Below are 15202 nucleotides of genomic sequence, written 5' to 3' on the forward strand. Positions count from 1 at the left end.
TTTATTTTTAAACCAAATGACAGAACCACACAGAGCCTGTATACGTGGCACACACTAGAAAGTTTGTTGCATATTTTCTTATTTTTTTACTTTTAATTAGCATAAGCTACACATATTGATGATACATAATGTGATGTCTTGAAATATACATTGTGGAATAGCTAAATGAGGCTAATTAGCATGTGCGTAACTCACCCATTTCCCACTTATTTGTGGTAAGAGCACTTAAGACCTCTCTCGGAGCAATTTTTGATTATAAAATTCGTTAAATATAAACTAAATATAGCCACTATTTTATGTAATAGAAAGCTTTGGACTTATTCTTTCTGTCTGGCTGAAATTTTGTGTCCTTTAACATTTTCCCAATGATGCATTACTTAATTACTAAGGTGGATAGTTTCATGTCTTTCAAAAGATTTCTACTCCCTTGATTTGTCTAATTTTAGAAAAAACTTCTTAGTGGGCATATCTCACATGCTAGGTGACTTTTTCAGAGGGAGTCTCCATCTATCAGAAGGGCAGATAACCAGTGGGGCATGGTGGCACACACCTGCCATCTTACAATCCCAGTATTTGGGAGGCTGAGGCAGAAGGATCACAGGTTAAAGGACAGCATCCGCAAGTAGTGAGACTCGCAGCAATCTAGTGAGACCCTGTTTCTAAATAAAAAATAAAAAAGGGTGAGGGTGTAGCTTAGAGGTAGAATTCCCCTAAATTCAATCTCCAGTATAAAACACACACACACACAAACACACACTCACACACATACACACACACACAGCTGAGACCAGCCTGGGCAACTTAGAGCCTGTCTCAAAATAAAATTTTAAAAGGTCTGGATGTTGCTCAGTGGTATAACACTTTTCTAGTACTATGAAGAAAGAAAGACAGAAAGATAGGAAGAAAGAAAGAAAAAAGAAAGAAAGAAAGAAAGAAGAAAATATAATCAGAGTAATACATATCATTAATAAAACTTACTTTGTTTTATTCCTTAAGCCATATCATTATTTTCTTTATTTTCATTATTTTTTTTGTTTTTTATTTTCATTACAGAAATTTTGGATATATTTTGCAGGGTTTATAAAGGAGAAATCAAAACCAGCCGTTAGCCTATCACTTAGAAAAAATGTCAGTAAACATTTTTGGTATATTTCCTGTCCATATTTTCTCCATATGTGTATAGCTTTTTCCCAAAATGGAGTATATTTTAGGTATGCATATTTTGTCCACTAGGTTATATTTTACAGAAATCTTAAAAGGCACACACATTATAATAATCTCAAAGGTTCTGTGATGTGGTCATTCCATGATTTCCCTCTTGCCTTACACAATACTGCACCGGGTTATGGGGTTCCCGTCTAACTAATAATCTTAGAGATCTGATTGTTTAGCAAAGGATAGACAAGGACGGCTATAGTGCTCTCTCCCAGGTAGTGTGTTGTAGGGAAAGGTGGTTGGCCCAGGTCTCAGGAGACAGGAATGCTCCTATTTTCTCTGTTTGCTGTGTGGCCACGATAGAGCAAAGGCTTCCTCACAACGATTCTTCATTATTCCTTAAGATTTGGGATCAGATTAATAGATTATTCTCTTCCTTTATATCCTTATCTGATGGCATGGTGGAAACAGAACTCAGTTTTTGTTTCAGAAAATGAACTGTAAGGCAGTCGTGTTCAGAGTGAGGCCTCCTCTCCGCCAACTCTGCTTCAGTAAGCATTTTGCCAATCTACACACAAGCAATGTTGAGGTTTACTTCTCTGTTAATTTAGAAAAAAATGACAAGACAATGATTAGAGCCAGCAATACTGGAGGGAAAACTTTACCCTGAGAAAAGAATTTACAGACTTTTGTAACCTGAAGCTAAGATTTATTGCTTTTGTTCACAGATATAACTGAATAAATGGAAATACGGTTCTCTACTCACTATAAGCAGCAAGAATTATTTTCTTAAAATACCATTAAAAAAAGGTTTCTTGTTTTATAGACTGCTTAGCTAAGTGCAGTGTGGTGTCATAGATTGGATCCTGGAATAGAAAAAAGAATGTTAGTGAGAAAACTGATGAAATCCAGGTAAGTCAGCTGTTCATTTAATAGTATCAGACCAAAGGGAATTTTTTTTTTTTTTTTAGTTTTGACAAATATATAGGAAGACAATACATTAGGAGGAAGCTGGTAATGTATAGAACAGAATCTCTTTATACTATCTCTGCAGCTTTTTTGTGAATTTAAAATTATTTAAAATTCAACATTCATTGAGGAAGTAAAGCAACACAGGGTCATACTTTGCTAGATAATAGCTCAATGGGGCAGGCACAGTCTTCATCGCTGCAGTTTCCTGGTGCTTGGCCTGGACCTAGTACTGGCAGTTAAGAGTTATTGAATGAATGAAGGTCAGAATGAGTGAATAAATGAATGAATAAACCACACAGTCTAACTCTTTCTGATAATTCTTGTTATTCACCCCAAAATTCCAGCAACAGCCATATTTCACATAACTGTTTCTAATGCATTAATTCAACAAACTACAATAGACTACTGTTGCTAGATTCCTGCATGCCAGCCACTGAGATAAATGTCAGGGTTTGGAGGGGAACAGAGGTCACATCTGCCAGGGAATTCCCTCACCATCAAGTAGGGAAGATGGAGACAAATTATCAAGCAGGTATGTCTGGTGAAAAGGCTCCAAGAGAGGACTGAATATCAAAATACCAGGGTCAAATGAAGGAACGCCCACAGTGGAGGAGTTGTAGATTTCTTCAAAAATGGGTAAGTCTACCCTAGGAATTCATAAAAGGGAAGCCTGAATATAATAAAACTGCATTCATTTTTAAATATTTGGTATTTTAAAATTAGTTTTTTTTATTATTTTGTAATTTTTTGTTGCTTTTTTCTTTTTTTTTTTTTTTTGGTGGTACTGGGGTTCCTGGAAACCCTTCTACCTCCAGGCTACACTCCCAGACCTATTTTATACTTTTTAAAATTTGGAAACAGGGTCTCTTAAGGCAGCTGAGGCTGGCTTCGAACCTGCATGATCCCACTGTCTCAGCCTCCCAAGCACGGGGATTACAAGTGTGCGCCACCATGCCTGGCTCCTTTGGCACAGTTTTAAACACGGAAACATTCTACCTCTGAGCTACAACCTCAGCCCTTTTTTTGTTGTTTTGAAGCAGGGTCTTGCTAAGTCGCTGAGGGTCTCACTAAATTGCTAAAGCTGGCCTCAAATCTGCAATCCTCTTGTCTCCATTCCTAAGTTTAGGATTACAGTTGTGCACCATCATCCCTAGTTTATTATTTTTAATTTCTGAAAGTATACTCTCTAAATTCTTTCTGCCCTAGCAATAAATCTTATCTTACCTAGATTTTATTTTACATATGTGATGCTTTAAAGGAAGAAAGTAGAGTTAGGTAAAAACTACTATTTGGAAGTCACCAGGATAAGTTTTTTCACATTTAATATTGCATTTAATTATTAGAAATCCTCTATAAGGGGTGTAACAATTGTCTTCAATTTATGGACAAACAAACTGAGCTTAGTGGGTTAATATACCAAAGGTATAGCTGCCAGGATGTGGAGCCAGTGAGTTGTCAGCGACTCTCCCCTCCCTTTCTTATAAAGAATAGAAGTTTCAATTGGGCTGATGACTTCCTATTCCAGGCAATATTCACCATCTATTTGTAGCTTCATGTGGCTGTATTACTAAGTTGTGGTCAATTATCCAAGTAAGTACCCAGAAGTAATATTTGCAACTCTTGAGTTGTATCCATAAAAAGAAGGAGGATCCTTCCTTTCTTTATTCCTTCCTTCCTCCCTGCCTTCCTTCCTTTCTTTCCTTCCTTCTAAAAGAAATATAGACATAACAGTAATAACTGAAGAAGCCATCCTAGACCTCAAAACTAAAAGTTCCATGTTCAAGATGCAGAGCAACAAATTAGAAGGGGTACCGGATCTTTGTAGAATTTTAGATCACCTCAGCATCATCCATTTGAACTTTTAAAGGAGAGAGAAGTGAACTAATATCTTAGAAACCATTATTATTTGGTGTCTTCTATACCTTAACTCATTTGAGACCCATGATTGAGACTCGTATTTGACTCTCCAAAGACCTTGCTCCATTCACTAACCAATACTTATGGTCATCCCTAGCAATTTTTATCTCTATTATATTCACTAATTTTTTTTACTGAGTTATTTTCTCAAAACCTTTGCTACTAGTCTTCCAAACTACAAAACTCCTGAAACTTAAAGTTTTCACATTACTACCTATTTGCCAAATCTGAGGATTGACCCAGTCCTCAGCCTATCTCACCCTCAACTGACCACTCTCCTCTTGAGCTTTATAGCTATCCACTTGATTCTCTTTTCTTTATTATTTTTAATTGGCAAGTAAAAGTCATATGTATTTGAAGAAATGCAAATTAAAACCACAGCAAGATAACACATCACACTTGTTAGAATGACTGTCAACATGACAAAAATAACAGAGAATTTATGAATAACAGGGAACTTTTCTGCTTGATGTTTTAATATATGTATACATGAGGAATAGCTAAATCAATCTATTTAACTTATGTATCATTTCATATTATTTTGTGGTGAAAATGAAATCTCTCAGACATTTTCAAGTATTCAATATGTTACTATTAACTATATAATGGATTTCTTGAAAACCAATTGTGGTAGTACACACTTGTAATCCCAGTACTTGGGAGGTTGAGTAAGAGGATCACAGGTTCAAGGATAGCCTCAGCAGGTAGTGAGACTCTCATCAACTTAGTAAAACCTTGTTTTAAAATAAAAACAGAATAGGACTAGGGGTGAAATAGGTCTGAAGGTAGAATGCCCCTGGGTCCAATCTCCAGTACCAAAATAATGAAAAAAAAATTTTAAATCGATTTCCTGAACTTACTACTTCTGTCTGACTAAAATTTTTTGCTTTTATTTATTTATATTTTTACCAACATCTTTCCATTTCTCCCTTCTCCCAGCCTCTGGTAAGCACCATTTTATTCTCTGAACTTACAAATTCAAATTTTTTGCCTCCACAATATAAGCAAGATTATGCAATCTCTGTCATTCTGTGCCTGACTTATTTCATTTCACATAATATAATTCAGTTTCATCCATCTTGTCATGAATGATTGAAATTCCTTTTCTAAGGCTGAATAGTTTTCCATTGTGTATACATACAACCTTTTCCTTACCCAATTATCTTATGATAGATGCTCAGATTGATTTCATTTCTTGATTATTGTGGACAGTGTTGCAGCAAACACAGGAATAAGAGTGTTTTTTTGACATACTGATTTCATATCTTTTGGATACATAAACATGGTAGCAGATTGATAGATAATATGATAGTTCTCTTCTTAAATTTCTAAATAAATTCCTTTTTTTTTTTTTGGTGGTACTAGGGATGGAACCCAGAATCATTGTACCTCCAAGCTACACATCCAGTCCTATTGCCTTTTTATTTTTTGAAACAGGGTCTCACTGAGTTGTGAAGGGCCTCCCTAAGTAGCTGAAGCTGTTTGTGAACTGCAATTCTCCAGTCTCTACCTCCCAAATGCTGGGCTTACAAGTGTGCACAACCACGCCTGACTATTATTTTTCACGATGGTTGTACCAATTTATATTCTCATCAACAGGTACAATAGTTTTCTTTTCTTTATATATAATTCAACATTTGTTATCTTTGTTCATTTTGACAATAGTCATTTTAACAGGCATAACAAGATATTTTTCTGAGGTTTTACCCTATATTTATCTAATAATTAGTAATATTAATTTTTAGTATATCTGTTAGCCATTCTTATGACTTCTTCTGAGAAATATCTCTTAAGGTATTTTGCCCATTTTTAAATTACTTTGTTTGTTGCTATTGAGTCTTGATCCTTATATGTTTTGGATATGAACACCTTGTCAGCTGTACAATGTGCAAATATAGTCCCCATTCCACAGTTTATTTGCTCACTCTTTTGGTTGTTTTCTTTGCTGTGTGAAAACTTTTATGTTTGATGTAATTATCTATTTTTATTTTTGTTATCTGTACTTTGGGATGATAACAAAAATATTTGCCCAGACTAATGTTAAGGAATTTTTCCCCTATGTTTTCTCCTGGTTGATTTATGGTCTCAGCTTTTGTGTTTACGTCTTTAGTCATGTTGAGCTGATTTTTGTATAATAGTGTGAGATGAGAAGCTAATTTCTTTCTTCCACATGTGGTTATCTAGTTTTCCCAGTACTAGTCATTGAAGAAATCTTCCCCATTGAGGGTTTTTGGCATCTCTGTCAAAGATCAATTAACCATAAATGTAAAAATTAATTTCTAGGATCTCTATTCTATCCGATTGGACTGTGTTGAATTTTATGCTAGTACCATGCTGTGTTGATGACTATAACTTTGTAGTAGATTTCAAAGTAAGCTAATATGATGTTTCTGGCTTTGTTCTTTTATTATTTAAAATTGCTTTGACTATCCTAGGTCATTTGAAGTTTTCATATAGGTTTCAGAATTGTCTTCTATTTCTGTGAATAAAACATGTAATTGGAATTTTGATAGGGATTACACTGGATCTGTACATCGCATTGGGTAATACAAACACTTTAATGATATTAATTCTTTCATTCTATAAACATGAAATATCTTTCTGTTTATTAGTGTCTTCATTTTTTCCTTCAATGCCTTATAACTTTCTCTTATTCACTTATAATTCACTTATTCTTAGCGAATTGATCCTTTTACCGTTACATAATGACCTTCTTTCCCCTGGTTTTTAAAGTGTTTGACTGAAAGCCTATTTTATCTGATATAAACATAGCTACCACTGCTATTACCACCTCTACTTTATTCAAACATACTTCAGATTTGTTTTTTATTGTTGTTGCTATTGTTGTTTTTATCTCTATGGCTTTATTGATGTGCGTCTCTCCTCCAGGAATATTCATTCTCCAAAATTCTACCTATTCAAAACTTAACCATTACTTAAGGTACAAATCAAAGGTGATTTCTCTAAGAAGTCTTGCTCTGTCTGCTGAGGCACAATTATCTCCCTCTCTTATAAACCAATAGGAATTGTTGTGTCACTGGTGGGCACCATGAAAATGTGCCATTTAGATTCCCTGATAGATAAAGCATAGTTGACTGACAGCCCCAACAGCTGTGTCTCCAGACCCACCACCCATTCCTGCCAGAGCTACTCTTTGCTACCAGTGACTAAGCAAGACGGAAGGTACTAGTACCAGTACTTAAGACTCCTCTATGGGCCAACTTTGGCTGGAGGAATCCCCACTGGCCTAGCTGAAACTTTCTTAAAACTGCATAGAGTAGAGCAGAGATCAGAACATAGATTGTGTTCTCTGTGGTTAGAGCAGTAAGCATTCTTTCAGGCTCATAATAAGAGCATCTAAACCTACTGCCTTACAATGTGGTGAGAACCACTGTAAGAAACTCCACATGGATTATCTCATGTAACCTGTACAATACCCCTACAGGTAGATGGAATTACTTTCTGATTTTATAGATATATAGATGTACATGGTCATACATTCTAGAGGTGGCAGAGCCAGAATTGAACACACACATGTTCCTGATCTTCAGGCTGTCCTACAACCAGTGCTTGTTATTTGTTGAATGAATAACACAAATCAGTCAAATGAAGGAAACAAGATTTGAACTCTGGTCTTCTGCAACCTCTTTGCCAATGAGTGAGTCTTTTGTACCATATCCCTAAGGAGTCAATATTTTTACTTATTTTTTGAATATTTTTATTGGTGCATTGTAGTCATACTTCTTAATGGAGTCTGAGATGGTAGAGTAATACACATCACTCTTTTAGCCCTTCCCCAATTCCTACCCCAATCCCTTCCCCTCCCTCCTTCTCATGTTTGGCTTAGTTATTGACTTTGATATGTTTGAGAATGTACATCATGTACATTAGGAAATTTCTCCCTTACCCCCTCCCATTCGCCTCAGGTTGCCTTATTTGCTCATCTATGGTTTCTGCTTCGTTGTCTGCTTTCTCCTATGACCCACTTTCTCCCTAGCTTCCACATATTAAGGAGAGCATCCAATATCTTACTTTTTATTACTGACTAATCTCATTTAGCATAATGTTCTGCAGTTCCACTCATTTCCATGTAAATGATGTAATTTTGTTCTTTTTTATGGCTGAGTAAAATTCCATTGTGTACATATTCCATAGTTTTGTAATCCATTCATCTGTTGATGGACATCTTGGCTGGTTCCATAGTTTGGCAATGGTGAATTGTGCAGCTATGAACATAGATATACATGCATTAGTTTGGTAGTTTCCATTCTTTTTGGTAGATACCCAGAAGCTGGATCATATAGTAGGTTCATTCCCATTCTTCTGAGGATTATCCATACTGTTTTCCAAAGTGGTTGCACTAATTTGCAATCTTGCCAACAATGTATTAAAGTTCCCACTTCTCCACATCCTTGCCAGCATTTGTTGTTTGTGTTGTGAATGATTACCATTCTAGTTGGAGTTAGGTGAAATCTCAGGGTAGTTTTGATTTGTATCTTTCTGATTGCCAATTATGTTGAGCATTTTTTCATACATTTATTGGTCATTTAAATTTCTTCAAAAAATACAAATTGGAAAAGAAGAACTAAAACGATCACTATTTGCAGATGACATATTATACTTAGAAGACCCAACAAACTCAACCATAAAGCTTACAGAACTGATCAACAATTTCAGCAAAGTGGCTGGATACAAAATCAGTCTTAAAAAATCATAAGCTTTCCTGTATTCCAACCATAAATCACTGAAAAAGAAATTCAAAAAACAATTCCATTCAGAATATCCCACAAAAAAAATGAAATACTTTGAAGTAAGTCTAACCAAGGAGGTAAAAGATCTCTACAAAAAAATTATAAAACATTGAAAAAATAAATCAAAGAAAATCTTAGAAGATGGAAAAATCTTCCATGTTCATGGATAGGCAGAATAAATATCATCAAGATGGCCATTCTTCCAAAAGTGATCTACAGATTCAATGCAATACCCATTAAATTACCAAGATCATTCCTCACAGAAATAGAGAAATCAGTCCTTAAATTCATCTGGAAGAACAAAAAAAACCAGAATAGCCAAAGTAGGTCTCAGCAACAAGAACCATGCAGGATGCATGACAATACCTGACTTTAAACTATACTACAAAGCTATAGTAATAAAAAAAAAGTGCATGGTACTGGCACAAAAACAGACACATAGACCAATGGAGCAGAATAGAAGATTCAGAAACAAATCCGCACACTTACAGCCAATTGATTTTTGACAAAGGGGCCAAAAGCATTCAGCAAATGGCAAAACTAGTTAACCATATACAAAAAAATGGGAATAAATCCCACTTTCTCACCCTGAGCAAGAAACAATTCACAATGGATCAAAGACTTGGAAATCGGACCAGAGACCTTACTGCACCTTGAAGAGGGCATAGGTCCAACACTATAACACATAGGCACAGGTAAATACTTTCTCAACAGACCCTAAAGGCACAAGAAACTAAAAGGTGGATCAATACCTGGGATTGCATTAAACTAAAGAGCTTCAGTACTGTAAAGGAAACTATCAAGAACCTCAACTGAGGACAGAATGGGAGAAAATTTTTGCAACTATTCCTTTGATAGAGGACGAGTATCTAAAATACACAGAGAACTCAAGAAACTCAGCACTAAGGAAACAAGTAACCTAATTAAAATGGGCAAGTAAACTAAGGAGTGAGTATTTAGACTCAGTTTGAAGAAAGAAGAAATCATTGCACTGATGCTGTCCAGTGAAACATTTTATAGTTATGCTAGGCTGTACACCGGCACTGCCTTAAGTATTAGCTACCAGCACCATGGCACTTTTGAACTTTCAAGATGTAGTTATACAACTAAGGAGCTAAATTTTATTTTATTTTAATTTAGCTAGTGCCATGGGTTTAGTAGCTTCTATTTTGGTAAGCATAGTTCTAATATCTTCTCTGATTATTTCATCTGAACCCTATCCCATTTCTCTGGCATTTGGTTGAGTTTTTGTTAGAATTTTAAATTAATAAATATACTGATCAGTTAACTGGAAATAGAGTAAAAGAAATATTCAGTCAACTCATGACACACAAAATCTATATTCCCAATTCAGTCACCAACTCAAGGATACTGCCACTTGGAGGAACAAATTTATAATTTACAATCCTAATCTAAGAGGATATTTTCTCGTGGCCTGAGGATGGTTCCAGGCTTATTGTATGGTTTAACCTTTCAGAGTTGGCATCATCTTTCCTGGTTTGATGCTCGGAAAATAGTAAGAGACAAAAGGACAAGAGGAAAATACAACACATTTTTCTTTGAGGTAGAGATTTTTTAATTCCGAGGGATAGTAGCTATTGGAGTTTTGAAAATTTAATTAGACTTCACAAAACACTTCACTTCAAACAAGCAAAGAAAACAAAGATTTTTTTAAAAAAAAAAAGCAAGAGCAAAAAAATATATTTCCCAAGTAAAGAAAAAATAATTTGTATTGTTACCTGTTCATTGGGATTTTTGCTTCTTCCTCCATGTATTGCCAACTCTGGGTCTATGAAACCATTTTTAACTTTCTCGATGGAACCGTACTCATACATTCCATCTGATGACGATGGAGGGTTCTTAGGGGCTTGCTGTGGGGGAATGTCTTTGGCAACATCTCTAAGTGGGGTTTCAGGGATACTGCACAGATGGATGATAAAGCACAAAGTGAGCACCAACGCAGAAAAGAAGAACATGACCTGGAATTCTGTGCCCAGCACTCTTCCCAGTTTCAGATGGGCCCAGTCTATGGCACCCAAAATGTAACCTAGGGCACCTCCCAAACCTGGAAAACAAAAGAGAGCTATATTAGCATATTGGACATGACATCTTCCTTCTTCCTTGCACAGCCCCCACTCCTACAATGGGACCTCCTTGGAGAACAGCAGAGGTGGACTAGGCATGGCTGATGAGGCAATCTGGTGACAGGCTAAGACACCAGCCGTTATACAGTGTGGGTTCAAGTCCCAGCTCCAGCTTTTGTTTGCTATGACCTTGACTTCATCACCCATAACACAGGTGGTAATGATAAAGTGTGCCTACTAGTAGGGTCATGATTTGAAAGTAGAATGTGTTCAGAATAGTGTCAGACAAAGTAAGTATTTAGTACGCTTCCACAGAGATGCTGTGGCCTTTCCAAATGCACTCTCTGTACTGTTTTTAATTTAAAATTTACATCTGAAAGTGTTCCAAAGAGAACCAATTTCTGGAAGAAATAAAATTAAATGGTTTTATTGCTATTTTCCTATCATCAAATTTTTCACAATAATGCAAGCAAGCTTGCAAAGATGAAACAGTCTTCAAAGCTATTTTCTTTCCTCTAGTAGCTCAAGGTACTTGTTCCCAGTTGCTAGCTGCACAAATAATAAAAACAGAAATGTTATAATTTAGATCTGGAATATCCCCCAAAGCCTCATGTATTAAAGATTTGACCCCAGCTGGTGGCACTACTGGGAGGTGGTAGAAACTTTAGGAGGTGGGGCCTAGCCTAGTTGGAGGAAGTAGGTCACTGGTGGTGTGTCCTGGAGAGGTACATCATGTCCCTGTCTCTGACTCCCTTCTGCTTCTCAGAAATGAGGAGATGAACAGCATTGTTCTGAGTGGGCTCCATGATCTCTTTGCCTCGCCACAGACCCAGAAACATGGAGTCAAGTGACCACAGTCTAAAACCTCCCAAAGCATGAGCCCAAGTTAATATTTCTTCCTCTAAGTTGGTTTTCTCAGGTTTTTGTCACAGCAATGGAAAACGAATGCAAAGACTTTTAATATGAGTTTTTTTAAAAAAAAAAAAACCATTATCATACCAAAAGATTTGAACTTGGATTTTTTTAATTTAATTTTTTATTGGTGCATTGTAGTCAAACATCTTAATGGAGTACATGATGGTAAAGGCGTATATGCACACATCACCCAATTAGCCCTTACCCCATTTCTACCCCATTCATTCCCCCCTCCCCACTTCTCATGTTTGGCTTAGTGACTGACTTTTTTGATGTTTGCTTTATTCACTTATGATTAAATACATTCTCACTGAAGCAAGGCTCTCTAATATTGACCTCACCCTAATGATCTATTATTTGAAATCCCATGATTTGTGAATCATACTCTTGAGTTCTTGTTTTAAAACACATGTGTCTTTGGTATGGGCAAGATATTACCCTACACAGCATCAAAGTATTATGTGTTACTCAGGTGTTTCTTTCAGTGTAGACATCCGTGACTTCTGAGAACATCATGGCATAGGAGGAGCATACCAAGGGGCAGAGAGTGCCCAGAGAATTAAGGCATGAAATGCTAAACATATCCTCTACATCGTCACAATCTTATGTATGGCTGATCCTTCTGTCAAAAATCTTTTTAAATCAAACCTCCTGCCATGCCTTACCATGACGGGAGGTTTTTATTTAGATAATTACCAAATTTTAATTTAGATAATTAATTTAGATAGGTACAAATTATCTATCCAAATGAATCAGGTTTTGTTTTTTCCTTATGAGTGAAATCTTTATTTTATTTATCAGATAAATACAAAATCCTCACAGACCAGAGAATCAGGAAGAAAATAAAATTTGAGTACCTATCTCTAACAGGAAAGTTGCATAAACCTAAGACCACACAAATTGATGCTGAGTAACATAAGCCCTAGTTTATCCAGAATGGTGGGTGAATAGATGATTTTGATCTCATTGCAATCTGGTTAATAACAATTATATGGAGGATAGGGAAGATGGCAACCGAGTGAAGCAGCATCTATGAATACTGCTGACACTCGATCTCCATAGCTTCAATAATAATGCCTTACAGAGCCAGAAAATACTATCAATAGAGAAATAAAAGCTATAAATACAAGGGACAGAGAAAAAGAAGGCTAGAAGAACAACCAGAGAGTAGAAAAGAAACCTGCCTGCTGTGTGTGCAGCGGCAGCTGCCACGCTGACGCCATCTTGCCTCACAGAACTAGATTCCAAGGATGAAAATAAGAAGCTGAAGTGACCAGTTGTAGTCCAGTCAGTTGTAATTCAGCAGTTCTTTCAGTGCAAAGACCGGCTAGAATTCCCAGTGGCCATGCCATCACACCCTCCAGAGATTCAGAGTGGAGCTCAAAACCAGAAAAGAAATCTGATAGTCTCACGGCCGAGGGTGTGGCATCAATGCCATATTGCCAGCAAGGTGGCTAATTCACCACGCCCACAAGAGCTCCAGCCTAGCACACACCACAATCATGAAATAGCGGCCCCTACAGGAGAACTCCCAGCTCTGCACCCCCAGGGTCCCACAAAGCTTGGATAAACTCCCTGAGTCTGAAATCTACCCATGAAGGAGTATTGGTGGCAGAGATTACCACATCCTACTCTCGGTTTCCCGAGGGAAAACACCCCATCCAGCACCTTCAGTGTCTTGTGCAGCCTTGACTAACTAACTCTGTGGGTCTGAGACTTTGCTATACAACCCAGGGAAGGAGTGGTGGTGGCTGAGACTACCACATCCTCCAGAGATCCAGAGCACGATAAGTGAAGTCATAGTGATCTGGAGAAGAGCCCAGAAAAGGTGGGAGTGGGATCTGCTGTTGATCATATCAGAAGCTCAGACAAATTCATGCTCTGATTAGTGGAAATTGTGGAGGGAGTCTTACACTTAACACTAAACCCAATGAGTAGGATCTCTGGGAACACCACAGACATCCCAATTGTGGTGAACTGGGAGAAGTCAGACTAGCCCAGCCCTAGCTGTGGAGAACAGAGACTTCTACATTGAGTTTTGTCTCAGATATAATGCCACCAACAGAGGCAGGGAGAGACCTAGACTCCAAAATAGTGGAAAGTGTGGAGGGTGCCCTACACTTGATATCAAATCGAGCCCTATTGATATGGACCATCTGCATAGACTGAGAAGACTCAGAGAAACAGACTTACAGAGGGAAAGGTGCAGGAGGCACTTTGTATCTACACAGAGAGAGACTGCTAAATAGTCATTTATTTGCAGAATTGCATTAATTCATTATTAGGATTGTTTGGATTTTTGTTCTTTTTTGTGACACTATACCTGTTTTTTTTTTTTCTTTTTGGGGGGATTTGTGGGTTTTTTGTGGTTTTTTTTTTTATTTTGTTTACTTTTTTTAACCCTCTTCCCAAATCCTCTCCCAAGCTTCTTCCCTTGTACATACCTACTCTCTCCTATCTTTTTTTTTATCTTTTCTCTTCTTTTTATCATTCCCTTGCCTTGTATTAAATCCACTTCATATAACTATACCAGAAACTCTACATCAGCTACTAAAATACTACTACATTTGTACTATCTCTAATCTCTAGCATATACTACCTTACCAAACTCATATACTAATACTATTTGACCCTATCTGAGACCTTACCCTATTCTTCCATTTACTCCTTCACTTCCCTCCTTACTCAGTCTTCACTGTTGAATACAATGCAACTTGCCCTTGAATATACCAGCTAACACCTAGAGACTGAGAGAAATCCACCAAAAGCAACAGGTACAAACTTCTGAAATTATGGAAAGGAAGAACAACAATGGAGCAATGAGCTTTCACAACCCCACAATAACAGAACCTGATAACACAGAAATGCAGAGATCTCCAGAAGATCAAATCAGGACTGTAACTGTAGAAATAATACAGGATTTTCAGAAAAGAATTTAGAGAATCTGAAAGAAATAAAGGATGTGATCATTGAAGTAAAGGCATCATTTCAAACTATAAACAAATGATTAGACCACATGGAAAATAGAATCTCGCTCCTAGAAGATGATCACTCCAAAAATGAACACATAGTTTATAACATAAAAAAAAAACGATTCAAAGCCAGGCATGGTGGTGCATGCTTGTAATCCCAGCATTTGGGAGGCTGAGACCGGAGGATCATGGTTCATGGAGAGCCTCAGCTACTTAGCGAAGCCCTCTGCAACTCAGTGAGATCTGGTTTCAAAATAAGGGAAAAAAATAGGGAAGGGGCTGTAGCTCGGAGGTCGAATGTCCCTGGGGTCTATCACCAGACACCCCCCCAAAAAAGAAAGAAAAAGAAAAAAAATTCGACAACAGGAATTGGATATTGAAGAAATATGGGCAATCTTAAGAGAGCTAACCTAAGAATAATTGGCATAGAGGAGGG

The 15202-nt window shown here is 37.0% G+C and overlaps 1 protein-coding gene across 2 annotated transcripts in view; it reads right to left on the reverse strand.

Moving 5' to 3' along the window:
* SLC45A2 (solute carrier family 45 member 2) overlaps nt 1-15202 on the reverse strand; it is a gene marked incomplete at its 3' end in the record, with an annotated part of 47257 nt that overhangs the window by 9098 nt on the left and 22957 nt on the right. For both annotated transcript variants that reach the window (XM_080718980.1, XM_080718979.1), the window contains exon 3: nt 10535-10860. In XM_080718980.1, the coding sequence (XP_080575106.1) occupies nt 10535-10860 (326 nt within the window). The remainder of the gene's footprint in view (nt 1-10534; nt 10861-15202) is intronic.

Source organism: Muscardinus avellanarius (assembly GCF_963383645.1).
Source record: "Muscardinus avellanarius genome assembly, chromosome: 1".
Lineage (NCBI taxonomy): Eukaryota > Metazoa > Chordata > Mammalia > Rodentia > Gliridae > Muscardinus > Muscardinus avellanarius.